The 20,504-nt window shown below is 42.9% G+C and overlaps 1 protein-coding gene across 2 annotated transcripts in view; it reads right to left on the bottom strand.

The window, feature by feature from the left end:
• Positions 1–3,539: 3,539 nt before the first annotated feature.
• LOC120914172 (opioid growth factor receptor-like protein 1) overlaps positions 3,540–20,504 on the bottom strand; it is a 28,501-nt gene continuing 11,536 nt past the window's right edge. The window contains exons 3-7 of one of the 2 annotated variants that reach the window (XM_040324711.1): positions 18,512–18,563; positions 13,653–13,731; positions 9,756–9,822; positions 5,904–6,052; positions 3,540–4,346 (exon numbers count right to left, since the gene is read on the bottom strand). In XM_040324711.1, coding sequence (XP_040180645.1) covers positions 4,037–4,346; positions 5,904–6,052; positions 9,756–9,822; positions 13,653–13,731; positions 18,512–18,563 — 657 coding nt within the window. In that variant the 3' untranslated portion in view covers positions 3,540–4,036. The remainder of the gene's footprint in view (positions 4,347–5,903; positions 6,053–9,755; positions 9,823–13,652; positions 13,732–18,511; positions 18,564–20,504) is intronic. The other variant, XM_040324712.1, reaches the window with a different exon arrangement.

Here is a 20,504-nt window from a genome sequence, read left to right as displayed (position 1 = left end):
TATGCGACACTGATGGGCATTGCTGATTGACATGAGAGGCATTATTGATGGGGCAGATCTCCCCTGTGAGGAAAACGGCTTATCAGGTCTCCTCTTCTCATAAAGTGAGAGGAGAGGAAGCGGACAACCAAGATTTTAACCAAGATCATGGATCAGTGAAGGATGTCCTATGAGGTCCAGTCAGAACAATAAAGCCCCAATCCAGCCTATAGCAGAATGTTCCTGTGTCCACCAGGCGCAACATTGTCAAGATACACCCCATGGCACTGTAGCTAATGTCCCTGGATGTGGACGAAAGAGAAAAATGTATCAAAGATGGCAACGAAGCATTGTTCAAATGGTGGATAGAGAACCTTGATCTACTTCCAGAAAAATTCAAGTTGAGCTTCAGGCACAGGGTACAATTGTGTCAGCTCACTCTATACGTCGCCATCTGAATTAAAAAAAGACGCTATGGTGGGCAGAGACCCAGGAGAACATAAATCCAGAATGGAGTTTGACAAAATTTACCTGAGGAAGCCAAAATTATTTTGGGAGAATTTGTGGTGGAAAGTCAAATCAAAATTTCAGCTTTTTGGTAAAGCCCATCATTCTACTGTTTTCAGAAAGTTTTCTTTCAAAAAGAAATGAGGCCTTTAAAGAAAAGATTACAGTCAAACATGTTGAAGGTTCACCGATTGTTTTAGGGTTGCTTTGCTGCTTCAGGCACTGGATGTCTTGACTGTGTGCGTGGCATTATGAAATCTAGAGTACAAAAGAATTCTGGGGGGCAATGTAGGGCCCAGTGTCAAAGTTGGGTCTCCGTCCGAGGTCATGGGTCTTACAGCAGAACAATGACCCAAAGCACCCAGAAATGGTTTAAGATAAAGCACTGGAGAGTACTGAACTGGCCAGCAATAAGTCCAGATCTAAATCTCATAGAGCACCTGTGGAGAGATTTCAAAACGGCAAGGAACCCTTCCAAAGTGTGGTCCAAAATTCCAGTAGAGAGGTGTAAGAAGCTTCTTGATGGTTCCAGGAAGTCATTGCTTTCAGTTATTTTTTTTTTCCAAAGGGGGGGGGGGGGAGTGCTACCAAATAATAAATCGAGGCAGCCAATAATTTTATCCAGTCCATTTTTGGAGTTTTGCATGGAATGTGTCTTTTTTTTATTTTTTTTTCTGTTCAAATATTTTTATTGAAAAATAAAGAGTACAGAGTAAAAAATAAAAGTTTCCGCATAAAACAATTGCGGAGATACAATGGTACATTTTGGTTACAGCGTATACAAACAGTACCGGAAAAATTATCCGGGATCACATGCTTAAGATCAAGTGCAACATATTGGGAGATGATGTTATAGCGGAGGCTATTGGGAACATAATAATTAGGGACAAATAAAACCAAAATAACATAGAAAACGTTTCCTTTCCAAAAGTGGTGTAAAACAATAATCCGTACTCTGTAGGTTCCAAATTAGAGAACCAAAGGCTAATGAAGGGCCGCACGACGCCGTGCCGCCCTCTTATGTGAAAACAAAGTGTTTCAATATGGGAGAAGGGGAGCCCTAAGAGATGAGGGCGGTGAAGGAGAAAGTGGGAGTAAGAGGTAGAAGGAATAAAGAAGAAAAGAGGAAAAAGTGAAGAGAAGAAGGAAAGAACGTTGGCGTGGACGGGTGAACCTCCTAGGGGTCGTTGTGTCAAATTATGAGATCATCACGGTGATCACGGGGTAGGGAAGGTGGCATCAAAATCAGGAGGGAGAAAATATTCCTCCCACGGAGACCATACCTTATCATGTTGTGGGACTCTGTCCAGAACAACTGCTTCAGTCTTACTATGGATCATTGCCTGGGTCACTGTGTTTTACCCTTTTTTTTTTTTTCGCCACTTTTTTTGTCATACCAATACAGACAAATGTGAGAATGCCTAAACCTTTTAATTGCAAGAATTTTGTGGACTAAGCGGTGCATTATTTGACACAAATGCAGGGGTGCCAATATTTTTGGCATAACTCTATATTAATGTTACATTATTTTATGCTTATATGATTGGTTTGTTGATTTTCCCAGGAGTCTGCACTAAGATGAAAGTAAAATGTATAGGCATCCCCTGCAATAGGAATTTCATTTTGGGTTAGAGACTCCCTAAAAGTTGGCTACTGAATGGATACTTTCCTCACTGGAACACTGATGTTTGCTTAGGTGGTTATAATGAAACCAGACCATCATTAATTCCAAAAGCCTTGGTGTATTCCACAGGCCATTATAAGGGACCAGCTGTGTCTTCCTGGTTCTTGCACTTTTTTATGATGTCCTGAGGCACATGTGGATCATCCAGCCAGCTGCAAGAACACGGAAGAGAAAGTCAACTCCTGGTGACATTAGAGAAGAAGATGGTGGTGTGGGACTGCTGACTGAGCAGCGGCAGAGCAGAGGATACAGAACACTGCTGGATTCGCTGGGCTTTTTTTTTGTGGATTACCCAGTGAAAAACGCAAAGGGGGAAAAAACATGGATGGCCAGTAAATGGTCCACTTCAGTAACCGAAAAGGCTAAGGAAAACAAAGTGCAAACACCTAGAAGTGCCTGAACCTCCCTAGAACAGCCTTCCCCCTACTTGGACTGCATTTTTCTAAATGGGCAAAGCTTTGACAATACTTTGTAGTGCCAGCTTGCCCTCCCGGCCCACTTCCCTCCTGTTGGTCAGTAAGAACGTTCATCAAAGTGATATGCCAGTTAATGTATGTAGGGCAGGATGGAGCAGGCAAACCCCCGCACTCAGGATGTTTTGCAGGTTTGCCCAGTTACAATGTCTTGGCACTGAGGCAGTGAACTACATAAGAAGTTATGATGGTTGGCGAGGGGAGGGGCAGAGATGCTGGGCCAGCACGGAGGAAGGGAATTGACTGTCCCGAAACCATTTAAATTTTCCAGCAAATTAAAAGGCATATTCATGAATGACACTACAAGTAAGCTTTTAAAATATAAAACAATTATTTTTTGCATTGGCATGAATTTTTTTTTTTAATTGGTGACAAGGGTCCCTTTTAAACTCGCAAAGAAGGTTTTGCTATTAACCACTTCAGCTCTCACAGCTGTTTACTCCTTATAGACCAGAGCAATTTTCTAATTTCTGCTATAAACCTATTTATTCTGTGATCATTTTGTCATTACTTAACATAACATGCATACATAGTTTTTTTTATAATTTTTTTTTATGACAAACCGGGCTTTCTTTTTGTGACTATTGTCCTGCAACAATTTTAATTTTTTTTTCACAATCCTTTAGACATATAAACGTAATAAAACTAAACAAAAGGCATTTTTTTTTTTTTTTTTTTAAGTGTTTGTTTAAACATAAATAGTGTTACTGCACATTAAAATAGTGTGCATTTTATTCTGTAATTTGTCTTGTTTAAAGCAAAAGTAAAGTGTTGTTTTGTTTTGTTTTTTTACTTTTGCAGGTTTTTTTTCAGTGTAATACGTATAAATTTATGTAAAAGGTGTAAAAATATTAATGACCAAAGCAAACAAACAGAAAAAAAACTTTAACGATCAGTTAATTAAATAGAAAAATTTAATCACCAGGAAAATTACAATTTTATGGAGAAGGAGAATACAGAGTTAATTAGTGTATACTGGAGTAAACTAAGGAGGTTAATAAGGAACATTTATAAAGAAAGAAAAGTGTTTTTTTTTTTTGTTTTGTTTTTTTAAACTTGTCAAGGTTGATTTAACTCTCCATCTACAGATCAAAGGAATGAACTTCGATCTGCACGTGAAAACACAGAAAGTTACAAATGATGCAATGTTTCAATGTAACTTTCTGTATTTCTTATTTTTTATTATTATTATTTATTTATTTTTACAGCTCCTGCTTCCGACCTTCTCTGTGTACTCGGCAGTGCTGTGATTAATCAGAGCTGAATTGCCGGGTACTGGGACAGAAAACGATCCCGGCAGAAGTACTAGACACGCCCTGTGTACAATGATTACATGTATTTTGGCTTGTCTATAATGCCCAGAGTGTGCAACTGATAAAAGGACTGATTTTTTTTAATTGCTTTTCTGTTTTGGCCAACTGGACACTGAGCCAGGCCTACATTCTTCCTTTCTCTTGTTCCTTATTTCACTTTCTTTACTGGTCTTCAGAGAACTCTCATACTTCTTCAAATCACAGCATTCCTTGTCATCCTTTACAGCCAGCAAGAAATGATGAGTTGCACTACTTTTTACATTCTTTAGATTGTTGTAAAGCAGGGTCTCTTCCAGGAAAAATTTGACTAGTGGGGCCTGGAAGTGCTCATACCCCAACAACGCCAAACACTTTAGGATCCGGGTGATGCGCAGGTTGTTGTGAGTGTAACTGGGAAAAGAGAACATATATAGTTAGTTTTTATTTATTTTTATCAGTGTTAACACCTAAATTATTTCTTCATTGGTTTTGATAATCTGACATGTATGCCATCTTTTCCTGGGGGCACCATAATTCTTTTTAATTTAGCTGCAGTGGTCATTACCAAGGTGGGGTGTTCCCGCAGTGCTTTCTGCATAAAGTACAAAAATAACAATGATCTAACTTACAGGTCATGACACCTTTTATTGTGGGTTCGTAGGAGGGGCAGAGACACAAACTGAAGTCAATTACTATCGGCAGTGGAGTCTCCAAGAGATGTTAGAGACCAGAAGGCAGGGATGGACTGGCCATTGGGACCACAGGGAGTTTCCCGGTGGGCCGATGGCTCAGTGGGCCGGCTTCAGTGACAACGGACTGCTGCCCCCCTCCACTCCTCTGTCTCTCCCTCCCCGCAGCGCTCACCTGGGGGGAACAGAGAAGCAGGGGGGACGACAGAGGAGCATGGGGGGAGGGGACAGACAGCTGACTCAACAGCTATGGCCTGGGAGTTTCTCACTTCTGCCTAATCTTGTCCCATAAGGGGGCACTGATTCTTTCCCCCGGGTGAAATAATGTCTAGCTTCCCCACTGGTACTGCCTATAAGAGTACCAGTACCAGCCGTTCTACTCTAATAAAGTAGAACGGCTAGTGGCTAGTGAAGGGGGAGAGGGGGCTTGGGTGGCCGGGGGGGGGGGTGTGGGAGTTGTCCGGCCGCCATGGGAGAGACCTGTCAAAGTGGGCCAAGTCTGGATGACGTTCAGGGCCAAATTTCTGTCCCAGTCCAGCCCTGCCAGAAGGTAATTCAAACCACAAGTTTCCTTACAAATCTAAAGTTAAAATTAACTTCCAGGTTCTCTGGCCCCAACTGCTTCTCCAGTGGTTTCAACCAGCACTGCAATCTTGACCACCTTGTGGCCTTACTCAACTCCCTTCAGCTTCTGAAGTAACTATATTACCTTAAGACTATGTATTAGTTTGTGGTAATCTGACTTTCTGTTGGTGATTACATTTGTTCTTTATGGTCTCACTGTATGTTCGACTGTATCCACCCATCTTGCTTCATTTTCAAGATGGGCTAGGGACCATGGTCCCTGGTCTATCTCTGGAGCAAGCAACAGAGGGTGGTTACACTTCTGTACACAGTGGGGCCATGGAAAGTGAACTCAGCCCCCCTCTAACAGGAACTCTGATCACAGCAGCAAAAACAAAGGGATTTGGTGATTTGAGGCAGGCTGGGAGCTACTGTATATATAATGTACATTTTTAAATTCAGACTACATGAATATAATTTTCATTTTAAGCTAGAGTTAAGTGTCACTTAATGATGACTTCTCATTCATTGACTATTTTAGGACAGAACATCACCATTTACCCACTTGGTCTCCAGTTTAGTACACCACACCGCATACCAACATTTTCTCTCTTGACTGCTGAAATCCATTAATCAGAGTCAGAAGACTATGCAGGTAACTCCTTATGGAAGAATAATGCTATCCCTTTAAAGGCCCTTTAAAATTGCTACTAACTTGTTCAGGTTTTCGAATCGCTCCAAGTAATTACTGTTACGTGCAACACTTCCAGTCGCTTTGTTGTGGAGTTTAATCCCGTAGAAGCCCAGCATCAGTTCATAAGCTCTTAGAAATCTGTCCATGACTGTTGTATCTTCTTTCATCGCCTGAAGGTGTAGTAATATATGTAAGAGGCGCGGTCCCAAAAACAGAGCTCAGATTTGGTCTATACAGTCCCTAAAACACATATTACTATCTGCACAATGTCCTTTAGATGTACCAACTATGTAGTGCATTGGTCTGCCTTATTGATTATCAATTGAACGTTAAATCTAGAGGAAATTGTACACGGATTATACAATTTTGGTTTTTAACATACTGTATGTCAGCAGTTTTGAAGCTCAACCCTTTTTTTTTCAACCCCCTCACCTGAAAAACCCTCTGATGTGTTTTTTTTGTTTTTTTAGAGTCCCATACTTACCTTTCATTCTGCAGTCTTCAGGCTGGTCAGAAGAAGTTCTACCTCTTCTCCAGTGGTGGTGGCGGCTGTGGATGGTCCTTCCTGCTGGAGGTGCGGCACTCACCTAATGATATGTGAGCTGTCCATAAGTACTATGGAGTCCCTGTCGAAGTGATGACCATACTTGCATAATGTGGGTTGGATGACTTTGAGCATCATTCCACTTGGAAGTGAGGCGGTAGGTATTGCAAGTCTAATTGATTTTCTGTTTTGAAAAATGCTGTAATATTTATGCACAAGGTGATGCTGGGCTTTAAAACACCCTCAAACATGACGATTGCTTACCAATGCAACCATTTTACTTGACTTTGTGAAACGTTCATATCTTGGGGTGGTCTCTGAACTTCCTGGCTGATTATGATCAGTGGAACCAGTGATTGGAGAGATTAGAAAACTTGTCAGGGACAAATGCCACTAGGGGGCCCCATCAGGGTTTACGACCTCAGTAAAACCAGGGACGGTATGTAAAAATCTGTGTTTTTAAAAAAAAATCCCAAGATTATAGCTGCCCCACCTCTCCAGTACCTTTTCAGTGTGTGTATGTGTATACTGTGTGTGTATGTTGGGTGTCTGTGTGTGTATACTGTGTATGTATATTGTGTATGTGTGTGTGTGTATACTGTGTGGCCCCATAATCTCCCATTGCCCGGGGGTCTCATGAGGTTCAGTCCGCCAGTGGCTGCTGACCTGTTAAAAGTATGCTGATAAGGAATTGGAGGGTTTGATCTGATTTTTCTGGCTGATTACTTGTCTCAGGTCAGAGTAGAGATGTGAGAAGTCCACTGCTGACTTAATCTGGCCATACACTAGTAGTTTTTTTTTTAACCACTTCAATACTGGGCACTTACACCCCCTTTCTGCCCAGGTAAATTTTCAGCTTTCATCGCTGTCGCACTTTGAATGACAATTGTGCAGTTATGCAACACTGTACCCAAATTAAATGTATAATTTATTTTAAACAGAGCTTTCTTTTGGTGGTATTTAATATCCACTGTGTTTATTTCTCTTTCGTTCATAGACGGACACAGCCTTCATTGACCTTAGGGTTATGCTGGTAGGAAGAAGCATAACTCTAAGGTCAATGAAGGCTGTGTCCGTCTATGAACTCAGAGAAATGGATTTTACGGTGAGTACAAAAATCCTTTTTTCTCTTTCGTTCATAGACGGACACAGCCTTCATTGACCTTTGGGTTATGCTTCTTCCTACCAGCACAACCCTAAGGTCAATGAAGGCTGTGTCCGTCTATGAACGAAAGAGAAATGGATTTTACGTTGAGTACAAAAATCCTTTTTTTTTTTGCTAAACACATTTTCTTTGCTTCTGTTATAACATTTTGCAAAAAAGTTATTTTTTCTTCTTCACTGATGTGCACTGATGGGTATTGTTAGGCTGCACTGTTATTTAGGGCACTGATGATCAGTGCCCTTCTTATGAGTGTAAACGATACGCTGACAGGCTTGTCGGTTAACGGCTCTCCTTTTCTTCCACAGACACAGCAATTGGACACCGCTGATCACATGGCAAAGGGCCACTGTGATTGGCCCTTTACCCTGATCTGTGATCAGCTGTGTCCAAAGCACATAGCGTTAACAGAGTGCGCCCAATGCATGCCGCAGGAGGCGCGGCTCTGGGAAAGTATCTAGAACTGGACAACAGTGTTGTAGCTGTGTCTTGGCTATAGCACGGTCAGGAAGTGGTTAAAATCAGTCCGCCTGTGTAATGGTTAGCGGGGTCAGATCGACATAAATTTTTTACCACAATGACAAGAAAAGTTCAAAGAGCTGAATGGACTTTTTTTATCGAACAAAGGAATTTCTAACAGTGTATGTGGTTTTCATTCGGAAAAGTCCATTCAATCCAAAATCAATTGTTAAAAGCAAACACAATTTTGAAGTATTTTTGAACAACAAGTCATTGAATGTACTGAGAATTTTGTTTGACAACTGACCATGCACTAGGAGATTTACAATGGTTTAGGATTGTCATCTTGTTCCTGATATTTTACCTACGGGTAAAGCTAGGTGGGCTGAATCGGCCCCTATCTTCTTATGTTTTTACCCTCCCTGCCGTATTTCTTGACTGTCCACCTGAGAGTTTCCACTCACCATTCAGTGTTCCAGTTCCTTCTGGTACATTCTCCATAATAGAACATAAATGGAAAATAAAAAAGTGGGAGCTCCATATAATAGATACAGTTGGTGTGCCAACTTAGGAACTCAGAGATATCACTAACAAAGAGACACAACAACCTTATAATTGGCTTAAAGGGGTTGTTAAGGTTTGTTTTTTATTTTCTAAATAGGTTCCTTAAAGCTAGTGCATTGTTGGGTCACTTACCTTTTCCTTCAATTTCCCTTCTAAATGTTTTTTTTCGTTGTCTGAATTTCTCACTTCCTGTTTCTCCTCAGTAAGCTGTTCTAAATGACTTTCCACCACTCGGATGATGGTGGAAAGCTTACTGAGGTGAAACAGGAAGTGAAAAATTCAGACAAAGAAAAAAAACATTTTAGAAGGGAAATGGAAGGAAAAGGTAAGTGAACCAACGATGCACTAGCTTAACGGGGTTGTAAAGGAAAACATTTTTTTTCATAATAAGCATCCTTGTACCTGAAGACATTCCTCTTTTCACTTCCTCATTGTTCGTTTTTGCTCAGAAGTTGCTCTATTTCTTCTCTGTTCTGTTCACTTCCTGCTTGTCTGATTTTACTGACCACCGTGAAGGGAGGCTTTACTGCTGTGGTCAGTAACGTGCTCGCCCCCTCCTGGGAACTATGTCTGTGCGGCAGGACGCTCTCTACGTGTTAGAGACTTCAAGGAGGTGTGAATTACTGGGCGTGCCGCAATGCATACTGGGAAATGTAGTTCTTGCATGAACGAGCGATGCAAACCAGGAAGTGAATGAGAGAACAGAAACTAGAACGCCGGAGGTGATATAGATGAAGGAATTTAATAGGTATTTACTCGTTTTTTAACAGAATCATTACACTATTCTGTCTGTCTACCTTGCAGACATTAATTTTAGGCAAACATTTTTTTTCCTTTTAGTGACCCTTTAAAGGAACCTATTTAGAAAAAAAAGACGAACCTTTACAACCCCTTTAACTCTGCAACATCTACCAGAAACTAAAATATCACTTTTGAGCAGACTTGACCCTAAACAATATTTAAAAAATATGTTTTAGTCTCTTATTTTACAATTTAAGGTTTTTGGGGTAAGAAAAGGTCTCAAATATTCATCTATGTTATGTACACATGTTGGTGTCCTATGATCCTACAGAACAGTACTGTATATACAATCCAGAGTGTCGAGATCTAAGGAATGCACATTCCTTCCACTAGCGTACTGTACCTCGATCTCATGATCTGTCAGCGGTTTGGCTTTTGGATTTTTCCCATGTTTCTGCAATGGAAACAGCCTGCGGTGAAACAGGCATTAAATAAGTTTAAGAAATCAATTACCTTTTGTAAGAAGAATCTATTAATATCTTTTACAGACTGTACATATTTGTGGAATTTACTCTTGCAACACATGAACTTAGATGTCTGAAATGTATTTAAAGGGGATCCAAAAGCAATTTTTTTTTGTAGAGTAGAAAAGCGCTAGAACCTCTGTCAGGATCGTATTGCTGTTTGTGTCGTCTGTGTTTTGTCCTGGTGACCATTGTGGTCAGGCCATAACTTTGCCAAAACCCTTGCACAGAGCAGGCAAGTGTAACATCTTTGTTATTTTAAAGAAAAAATAAACCTTTACAATCACTTTAAAGACTAATGCCCTGTACACGCGATTGGATTTTCCGTCAGAAAAACCTTGGGTGGTTTCTCCAACGGAATTCCGCTCAAGCTTGGCTTGCATACACACAAAAGTTCTCTGAATTTTCGTCTGTGAAGAACGCGGAAAATTAAGAAAATTAAGGTTAATGCTTCTGAGCATGCGACAAATTGTTTCCGAGCATGTGTCGGAATTTTGCACGTCAGAATTTTTACAGATGATGGTATTTTCCGATAGTAATTTTTTTTTCGTCTGAAAATTTGAGAACCGGCTCTCGATCTTTTGTTGGCGGAAATATTATATATATATATATATATATACAGTGCCTTGCGAAAGTATTCGGCCCCCTTGAACTTTGCGACCTTTTGCCACATTTCAGGCTTCAAACCTAAAGATATAAAACTGTAATTTTTTTTGAAGAATCAATAACAAGTGGGACACAATCATGAAGTGGAACGAAATTTATTGGATATTTCAAACTTTAAAAAAAAAAAAAAAAAACTGAAAAATTGGGCGTGCAAAATTATTTAGCCCCCTTAAGTTAATACTTTGTACCACCACCTTTTGCTGCGATTACAGCTGTAAATCGCTTGGGGTATGTCTCTATCAGTTTTGCCCATTCCTCCTTGCAAAACAGCTCAAGCTCAGTGAGGTTGGATGGAGAGCGTTTGTGAACAGCAGTTTTCGGTTCTTTCCACAGATTCTCGATTTGGATTCAGGTCTGGACTTTGACTTGGCCATTCTAACACCTGGATATGTTTATTTGTGAACCATTCCATTGTAGATTTTGCTTTATGTTTTGGATCATTGTCTTGTTGGAAGACAAATCTCCGTCCCAGTCTCAGGTCTTTTGCAGACTCCATCAGGTTTTCTTCCAGAATGGTCCTGTATTTGGCTCCATCCATCTTCCCATCAATTTTAACCATCTTCCCTGTCCCTGCTGAAGAAAAGCAGGCCCAAACCATGATGCTGCCACCACCATGTTTGACAGTGGGGATGGTGTGTTCAGGGTGATGAGCTGTGTTGCTTTTACGCCAAACATAACGTTTTGCATTGTTGCCAAAAAATTTCGATTTTGGTTTCATCTGACCAGAGCACCTTCTTCCACATGTTTGGTGTGTCTCCCAGGTGGCTTGTGGCAAACTTTAAACGACACTTTTTATTAGGGTTGTCCAGATACCGATACCAGTATCGGTATCGGGACCGATACCGAGTATTTGCGGGAGTACTCGTACTCGCGCAAATACCCCCGATACCTAAATAGAATACTTCCCCCCCCCCCCGCCGCTGCCGCCGCATCGAGGGACATGGCTAGAGGGACATTGCTGCATATGTGAGGGACATGGCTAGAGGGACATTGCTGCATATGTGAGGGACATGGCTGCATATGTGAGGGACATGGCTGCATATGTGAGGGACATGGCTAGAGGGACATGGCTGCATATGTGAGGGACATGGCTAGAGGGACATTGCTGCATATGTGAGGGACATGGCTAGAGGGACATTGCTGCATATGTGAGGGACATGGCTAGAGGGACATGTCTGCATATGTGAGGGACATGGCTAGAGGGACATTGCTGCATATGTGAGGGACATGGCTGCATATGTGAGGGACATGGCTAGAGGGACATTGCTGCATATGTGAGGGACATGGCTAGAGGGACATTGCTGCATATGTGAGGGACATGGCTAGAGGGACATTGCTGCATATGTGAGGGACATGGCTAGAGGGACATGTCTGCATATGTGAGGGACATGGCTAGAGGGACATGGCTGCATATGTGGGGGACATGGCTGCATTTGGGGACACATTTAAAAAAAGTATCGGTATTCGGTATCGGCGACTACTTGAAAAAAAGTATCGGTACTTGTACTCGGTCCTAAAAAAGTGGTATCGGGACAACCCTACTTTTTATGGATATCTTTAACCACTTCCCGACGGCCGTACGACTTTGTACGGCCGCAGGGTGGCTCTAATTCTCTGAGTGGCTGTCCTTTTTACGGCCTCCGCTCCTCCTGGCCACTGGGGGAGCACGTCGGCGATGTCCGCTAGGCACCCACGATCGGCGGTTACAGAGACAACGACATGGATCTGTGTGTAAACACACAGATCCATGTCCTGTCAGGGAGAGAGGAGACCGATCTGTGTCCCTTGTACATAGGGACACAGATCGGTCACCTCCCCCAGTCAAACCCCCTCCACACACAGTTAGAACACTATGCAGGGTACACATTTAACCCCTCCCTCACCCCCTAGTGTTAACCCCTTCAATGCCAGTCACATTTATACAGTAATTAGTGCATTTTTATAGCACTGATCGCAGTATAAATGTGAATGGTGCCAAAAATGTGTCAAAAGTGTCCGATGTGTCCGCCATAATGTCGCAGTCTCCAAACTGCGGCCCTCCAGCTTTTGCGGCGCTACACGTCTCATAAGGCATTGTAAAACTGACATTCACAGACATGACTAGGCATGATGGGAATTGTAGTTCCTGAACAACTGGAGGGCCATAGTTTGGAGACCCCTGGTCTCTCTCACATAAAATCCCAATGAAATACATTTACGTTTTTGGTTGTAACATGACAATGTGGAAAATTTCAAGGGGTATGAATACTTTTTCAAGGCACGGTTTATGCAATGTTTAATATATACATGAAATGTAATTTATTTTAGTTCTGTGCATAAGCAAATAACTCTGGCAGGGGACAACAGATAGGAAGTAAATATTGCAGCAAGACCTGCTTTTTATATTTCTTACAATGTTGGGCAACTTATTTTTTAAAGGTGGAATTGCACTTTAAAGTAGAAGTAAATTAATAAAAAAAAAATATTGCTGACACTTACCTGGTCCACGCCGAGTGAGATGTCATCTTGCTCCGGCGTGTCTTCCGGGTATCGCCGCTCCAGCGCTGTGATTGGCTGGAGCGGCGATGATGTCACTCGTGCGCGCGGGAGATTTAAAATCGGCAAGGTCCGGCGGCTTCCGGTCCTTTCGCCATGGATTCCCCCTGCGCATGCGCCGCTGCAATCAGCGGCGCATTGCGAGGGGAATATCTCCTAAACCGTACAGGTTTAGGAGATGATCTTTATAACTACAGGTAAGCCTTATTATAGGCTTACCTGTAGGTAAAAGTGAAAAATAAGGGTTTACAACCACTTTAAGCCGTGCACACCCTGCACACTGTACCATCTTGGCACAAGCCTGTGGTGGGACAAAGAACCTTCTATGTGTATGGGTGCGATTTATCTCATTCAGGCCTGGTCATTCAAGTGGCCAAAGACCCTAAACTCAGAAAACTGAAAGAAGATTGAGGGGAGCACTGACATTGTGAGGGACTGCTTCGTTAGGTCTGCCATGATGTGCTAATATGCTGTGTATGCTTGCACATCGTGCTAAAAAACCTGAGGGCCCAAATTTTAAATTTTTTTAGTTTGGTGGTTTACTTTCGCTTTAAGTAATAAATGATAAAACTCACCATTGAATATAGGAATGATTCACCTCCAGCCTTTTATAATCATCTTTCCATTTAGTAAGCAGTTCCTCTATATATACGCCTATAAAAGAAGAAACAATTCAGATTGTTCATACAACCACAAAAACCCAAAAGAAACGAAGGGTAACTGAAATCACCGTGGCCTCCAACAACCAGTTATCTGCTTGCCTTCAGTTGCTTAGATAGAATCTGCACCCGCCACCTCTGTTTTATTTTGTTTCATCCCACCCTTACCCAAACGGGAAAGTTTTGCTTTAAGGCCTCCTCCCCGACTCCTGTTTGTGAAACTGCGCTTTTGGGGAGGAGGGGGGAGCGGGTACCTGATTTTGACAGGTTTTGATTTGACTTCCGTTCTGGTTGCTTTAGGTGATCAGAAGCAGAAGTTCCCCTCCCTCCCGAAGTCTTCTGGGACACATGACGGATTCCAGAAGACTTTCAGACCAGTCACAGAGCGCAGCACCACCCAGCTGTGAAGCCGCAAGCTGTCACACTCAGGTGCCCATAGTAAAGATGCTGGCGCCACCGAGGGAGGACATAGGGTGAAAAAGGCTGGGGTGAGTGCACCACTGGATTGTGGTACAGGTGAGTGGCTGTTTAATAAGTCAGCAACTACGCTTTTTGTAGCTGCTAACTTTTAATAAACAAAATTACTTGAACTCCACTTTAAAGGGGGTGTAAACCCTTGTGTTTTTTCACTTTCATGCATCCTATGCATGAAAGTGAAAAAACTTCTGTCAGTGACTGGCCCACCTGCGCCCCGTTTCACTTACCTGAGCCCCGTATTTCCCTTGGCGGAGACGCGCTCTCCCTCCCTGCACGGTGTCCCGTCTCTTGATTGGATAGACTGATAGCAGTGCAGCCATTGGCTCCCGCTGCTTAATTCAAATCCAATGACGTGGGCGCTGGGGGGCGGGGCCTGGTTTCATGTCGTGTCTATGGATGCAAATGCTGGACTCTGGAGCGCACCCGCAAGCTAACCCCCGGGAGAGCGCTTCTCCTAGGGGGTCATCTGATGTTAGGAGGAGCCGCTAGAGCGACAGAGGGACCCCAGAAGAGGATGATCAGGGCCACTCTGAGCAAAACGAGCTGTATTGTGAAGGTAAGTTTTGTTATTTAAAAAAAATAAACCACAACGGTTTACAATCACTTTAAGTTGGTATCTGCAGAATTCAGATACTCACCCATCCAGCGAATCTAGCAATGTCAAGCTGAGATCCTTTAATGCCTGGCCACAGCTCTGTCCCGCTCCGCCATGTTTTTTCTGATGTCATCGAGAGGCCCACCGCACTTCCTGGTTCAGTTGGCAGGCCTCCCGATGACGCTCCTTCTTTTATGAATAGAAGGCTATGCCTCTTGGGATATGTTGCGTACATATCCCAGGAGGCACAGCGGGAAGTGTGTTCGTCATTCGCCTAAGGCGACTGATGTGCATGAGGAGGCAGGGGTAGACATTTTTGCAAAAACAAGGTAGAAACCGTGCATTACATACAGCGGGTGGAAGGAAGTAGCGGAAAAGGGTGAAAGTCTGCACTAGAAAATTAGAGCTAGAAGGAAAATGGTTGTTGTACATATCCATTTAGCTTTTCTATGCTCTTATATTCAATAGCTTTTTATAAATGGCTATGGCTGTAATGAATCTGAACTCAGAGCATTAATCCCCCCCCCCCCAACTATTTTGTTAGTTTTAAAACATTCCCAAGCTCAAAGCTCAAAATAAAATATTCACCCCAATCTGCTGGTCTCTAGTCTTCTATCCTTTTCACTACAGAGCAGGAGTATCTATATTTGGGTGTCCACATCGCTACCAAATGAAATGGGCACTTCCTATTGATGTCCAGTGGCAGGGTCCCCTCAGACTGCACAGCCTGATGACATTAGGAAGAGGCAACCATTTGGTGCAGGCACAGACTGCAGCACTGGATCCACTGGGCATCCTTTCCAAAAGTGGCACCGGCACAACATGCACATGGAGGGAGATGAGTGGGGGGGAAAAAAGGCTTCCAAAGATGAAGCATACATTTTTTTTTTCCACAAGCTTTTCCCAGAGATGGGCTTTAAAGCACCAGGCTCCCATGACACTCCTGAATGATGACCCTCTTTAGCTAAACCTTGCCGCTTGTGCCATGTGATTTTATTTTAGTAAAAATCAATGCTAGCCTGTATTGGAAACGGCACTTTATATCTATTTTTCAACAGTACCGAGCACTAAATAGAGGGCGGAGAAGGGGTTTATGTTTTCTTTACCTTCTGACTTCTCTCTACATCCCCTACACCCAAAAAGGTCTCTTGCTGAATTAAAGCCCAATTGTAGGAAACTTGAAAATGATCCCTTGCAGTTGAGAGATGAATTGCTCATTTTGTCTAGGAGTGGGAATAATTGCTTTTTCACCTACCTGAGCCTCAGTTCACCATTGGAGCGTGGGGGAACCCCACCTGTTGGGTGAGCAATCTCTTTGAATTATCACGCCCATTGCAAGGCTATACAGCCTGAATTGTTCTTGATGATAGTATGACCCGAGACAACTGGAATGTAGGGTAGAATATGCTGCATGGACCAGTCTAGCAGCACAACGGATCGGTTGGGTAAACCTAGTTTATCAAGTCTCCTAGACCTCAAGCAATTAACCCTCTGCTGTGTGGGTGCAGCCCCACTGCAAGGGATACCGGTATATCCTTTTCAAGTCTCCCAGAGTTGGGCTTTTTTAGAGGTGGATAGGAGATGGAAACAAAAAAAAAGAAAAGTCATCACAATTTGTAGATTTTAAGTCTTGGTTCTCCAACTCCTAACCCAGGTGCCCTAAGCACTGACAACAAATGCCTAATAGTACAGTGCCTTGAAAAAGTATTCACACCCCTTGACATTTTTTACATTTTGTCATGTTGCAACCAAAAAGTAAATGTATTTTATTGGGATTGTATATGATAGACCAACACAAAGTGGCACATAATTGTGAAGTGGAAGGAAAATTATAAATGATTTCTAACATTTTTTACAAATAAATGTGTGAAAAGTGTGGTGTGGATTTGTATTCCGCCCCTCTGAGCCTATACTTTGTAGAACCACTTTTTACTGCAATTACAGCTGCAAGTTTTTTGGGGATGTCTCTACCAGCTTTCCACATCTAGAGAGGGACATTTTTGCCCATTCTTCTTTGCAAAATAGCTCATGTTCTGTCAGATTTGATGGAGAGTGCCTGTGCCACAGATTCTCATTTGGATTTAGGTCTGGACTTTGGGCCATTCTAACACATGAAAATGCTTTGATCTAAACCATTCCATTGTAGCTCTGGCTGTATGTGTAGAGGCTGGTGTACTGCTTGAAGGTGACCCACCACCCCAGTCTCAAGTCTTTTGCAGACTAACAGGTTTTCTTCTAGGATTGGCCTTTATTTGGTTCCATCCATCTTCCTATCAACTCTGACTAGATTCCATGTCCCTGCTGAAGAAAAGCATCCCCACAGCATGATGCTGCCACAACTATGTTTCACGGTGGGGATGATGTGTTCAGGGTGATGTGCAGTGTTAGTTTTCCACCACAGACAGCGTTTTGCTTTTAGGCCATAAATTTCAATTTTGGTCTCATCTGACCAGAGCACCTTCTTCTACATGTTTGTGTCCTCCACATGGCTTCTCGCAAATTGCAAATGGGACTTTATATGGATTTCTTTCAGCAATGGCTTTCATCTTGCCACTCTTCCATAAAGGAACAACTAATGGTTGTCCTGTGGACAGATTCTCCCACCTGAGCTGTGGATCTCTGCAGCTCCTCCACAGTTACCTCTTGGCTGCTTCTCTGATTAATGCTCTCCTTGCCCGGCCTATCAGTTTAGATGGACGGCCATATCTTGCTAGGTTTGCAGTTGTGCCATACTCTTTCCATTTTCAGATGATGGATTGACTAGTGCTCCGTGAGATGTTCAAAGCTTGGGATATTTTTTATAACCTAGCCCTGCTTTTAAACTCCACAACTTTATCCCTGACCTGTCTGGCCTCCATGTTGATGATTGTTCACTAGGCCCTTTTCACACTGGGACATTTTTCAGGCGCTTCACGTTAAAAAAGCGACCTGAAAGAAGCTGCATCTGCAATCCCAATGTGAAAGCCCGAGTGCTTTCACACTGAGGCGCTACGCGGGCAGGGCGTCAAATAAAAGTCCTGCAAGCAGCTTCTTTGCACTGCTTTAGGAGTGTTGAATACACTGCTCCTAAAGCCCCATTCCCATTGAGGGAGCTTTTTTAATGCCAAAGCGCCTGAAGAAAAACGCCCCAGTGTGAAAGGAGTCTTAGCGGCGCTTTACCAGCGTTTTTCAGGCGCTGGCAGTGTGAAAGGGCTCTGAAAGCACTCAGGCTTTCACATTGGGTTTGCAAATGAGGCTTCTTTCAGGCGCTTTACTGGCTTTTTTTAACGCCAAAGCACCTGAAAAACGCCCGAAAAGGTTCTCTTATCAAACCTTTGTGGGCTTCACAGAACAGCTGTATTTATACTGAGATTAAATTACACACAGGTGGACACTATGTACTAATTAGGGGACTTCTGAAGGCAATTGGTTCCACTAGATTTTAGTTAGGGGTATCCGAGTAAAGGGGGCTGAATACAAATGCATGTCACACTTTTCAGATATTTGTAAAAAAAAAAAATGAAAATCCTTTATCATTTTCCTTCCACTTCACAATTATGTGCCACTTTGTTGTAACAGGACAAAATGTGGAAAATTTCAAGGGATATGAATACTTTTTCAAGGCACTGTATATACAGTACCTACTAAACAAGGAGACAGAAGGAGAAAAATAAACTAATTATATTTGCCTAGGACGCTACAGTTTTGTACAATCATCACTGACCATTTGGCTCAAAACGCTTCTTGTTTTGATAGAAATCCAGGTTGGCAGTCTGCTTAAGAAGAAAAAAAATGAATTGAATAACGTTTGATATTTTATGACTATGAAATGTTTCTCCTGTCTGAATTGATATCTGCGTGTAAACTGAATTGATCGAATATTTACCAAAATAATTAAACTGATATTATATCAAAGTTTATTTAAATTTGGAACTCTCACTAAACCGCTTAATATACAGCTCAGATACATATATAGGCCCGGATTCACAAAGCACTTGCGCCGACGTATCTCAAGATACGCCGACGTAAGTACAAATGTGCGCCGTCGTTTCTGTGCGCCAGACCCACAAACTAAAATACGCCTAAAAACAGGCTTCATCCCGCAACGTAACTTGCCTACGCCGGCGTAGAGTGGACGCATGGTGGCGCTCACATTGATCAGCTATTCAAATATGCAAATGAGGGAAATACGCCGATTCACGAACATACGTGCGTCCGACGCAGTGCACGTAAGGTTATATGTCCGACGAGGAGGTGTAACTTCGCAGCATCCATGCAAAGGGCTGCACCAGGGAACACAAGTCAGCGTATTTTACGTTGGACGTGTGTCTGGCTGGGCGTAGGTTACGTTCACGCTGTAGGCAGTGATCCGACGTATCTTAGGTAGTTGTTCCGACGTGATTCTGAGCATGCGCACGGAATACGTCCACGGGACGGCGCATGCGCCGTTCGTTAGAAGTATCTGTCTGGCGCTCGGCCCATCATTTGCATGGGGTCACGACTCATTTGCATGGCTCACGCCCACTTCCACCTACGCTGGCTTACACCTTAGAAACCCAGCGCAGTTTTGGGAGCAATGGCTTTGTGAATTCCATGCTTGCGCCTCTGCGCCGCGTCAGCGTAGCGTATCTTATTTGCGCTACAGCGGCGTAATGTGCGCCCGCTCTCTGTGAATCCGGGCCATAGTATTTCCCAACCATATACTGTAGATCAGGGGTCTCCTAACTTTCAAAACAATGGGCCAGTTGGTGTCCATGGGAGGCATTTTGGCCATCATTGGTATCAATGGGAGTAATAGTGCCCCATTATTTGTGTCAGTGCGAGGAATAGTGACCCATCATTGATGTCAGTGGCAGGAATAGTGCCCCATCATTGGTATCTGTGGCAGGAATAGTCCCCCATTATTGGTGTCAGTGGCAGGAATAGTGCCCATCATTGGTGTCCATGGCAGGAATAGTACCCATTGTTGGTATCAGTGGGAGGAATTGTGTCCCATTATTGGTGTCGATGGGAGGAATAGTGCCTGGCTGTTGCCAGTAGCAGGAATTATGCCCCCTTGTTGGTGTCAGTGGGGAGGAACAGTGTCTTGTATCGGTGGGAATAGAAGAGCAAAGGGCCACATCCAGCCCCTAGGCTGCAGTTTGGAGACCTCTGTTGTAGATGATTAGTGCATATATATTTTTTTAGACAAATGCAGGACTAGATTTCCTTCACTGCACAGCCTTTGAGTACATATTGTATGTTTTATTCCCTCATTTTATATTGGAAATAAATAATAATACAAAAATCGAACTTATTGCTTTTTCCTGTAATTTTTACGTACATAGGGGTAGATCCACATAGAACTGCGCATTATTGTGCCGGGCGTAGCGTATCTAAGATACACTACGCCGCTGTAACTTACTTTTTTTTTGTTTTGAATCCTCAACGAATTTGCACCGTAAGTTACGGCGGCGTAGTGTATCTTTTGCGGCGTAAGGGCGTGGGATTCAAATGGAAGTGATGGGGGCGTGTTTTATGTAAATACGTTGTGACCCGAAGTAAACAACGCTTTTTTTAAACTGCGCATGCGCCGTCCTTGGGGGTATGCCAGTGCGCATGCTCGAAATTAACCCGGAACAAGCCAATGCTTACGACGGTAACGTCATTCTACGCAAATTCCTATTCGCGAACGACTTACGCAAACAACGTAAAAAATTAAAAATTGTATGCGGGAA

The sequence above is a fragment of the Rana temporaria genome, chromosome 9 (genome assembly GCF_905171775.1).
Source record: "Rana temporaria chromosome 9, aRanTem1.1, whole genome shotgun sequence".
Taxonomy (NCBI): domain Eukaryota; kingdom Metazoa; phylum Chordata; class Amphibia; order Anura; family Ranidae; genus Rana; species Rana temporaria.
Note: the sequence above shows the minus strand (reverse complement) of the source record. Positions and strands in the feature narration are given on the sequence as shown.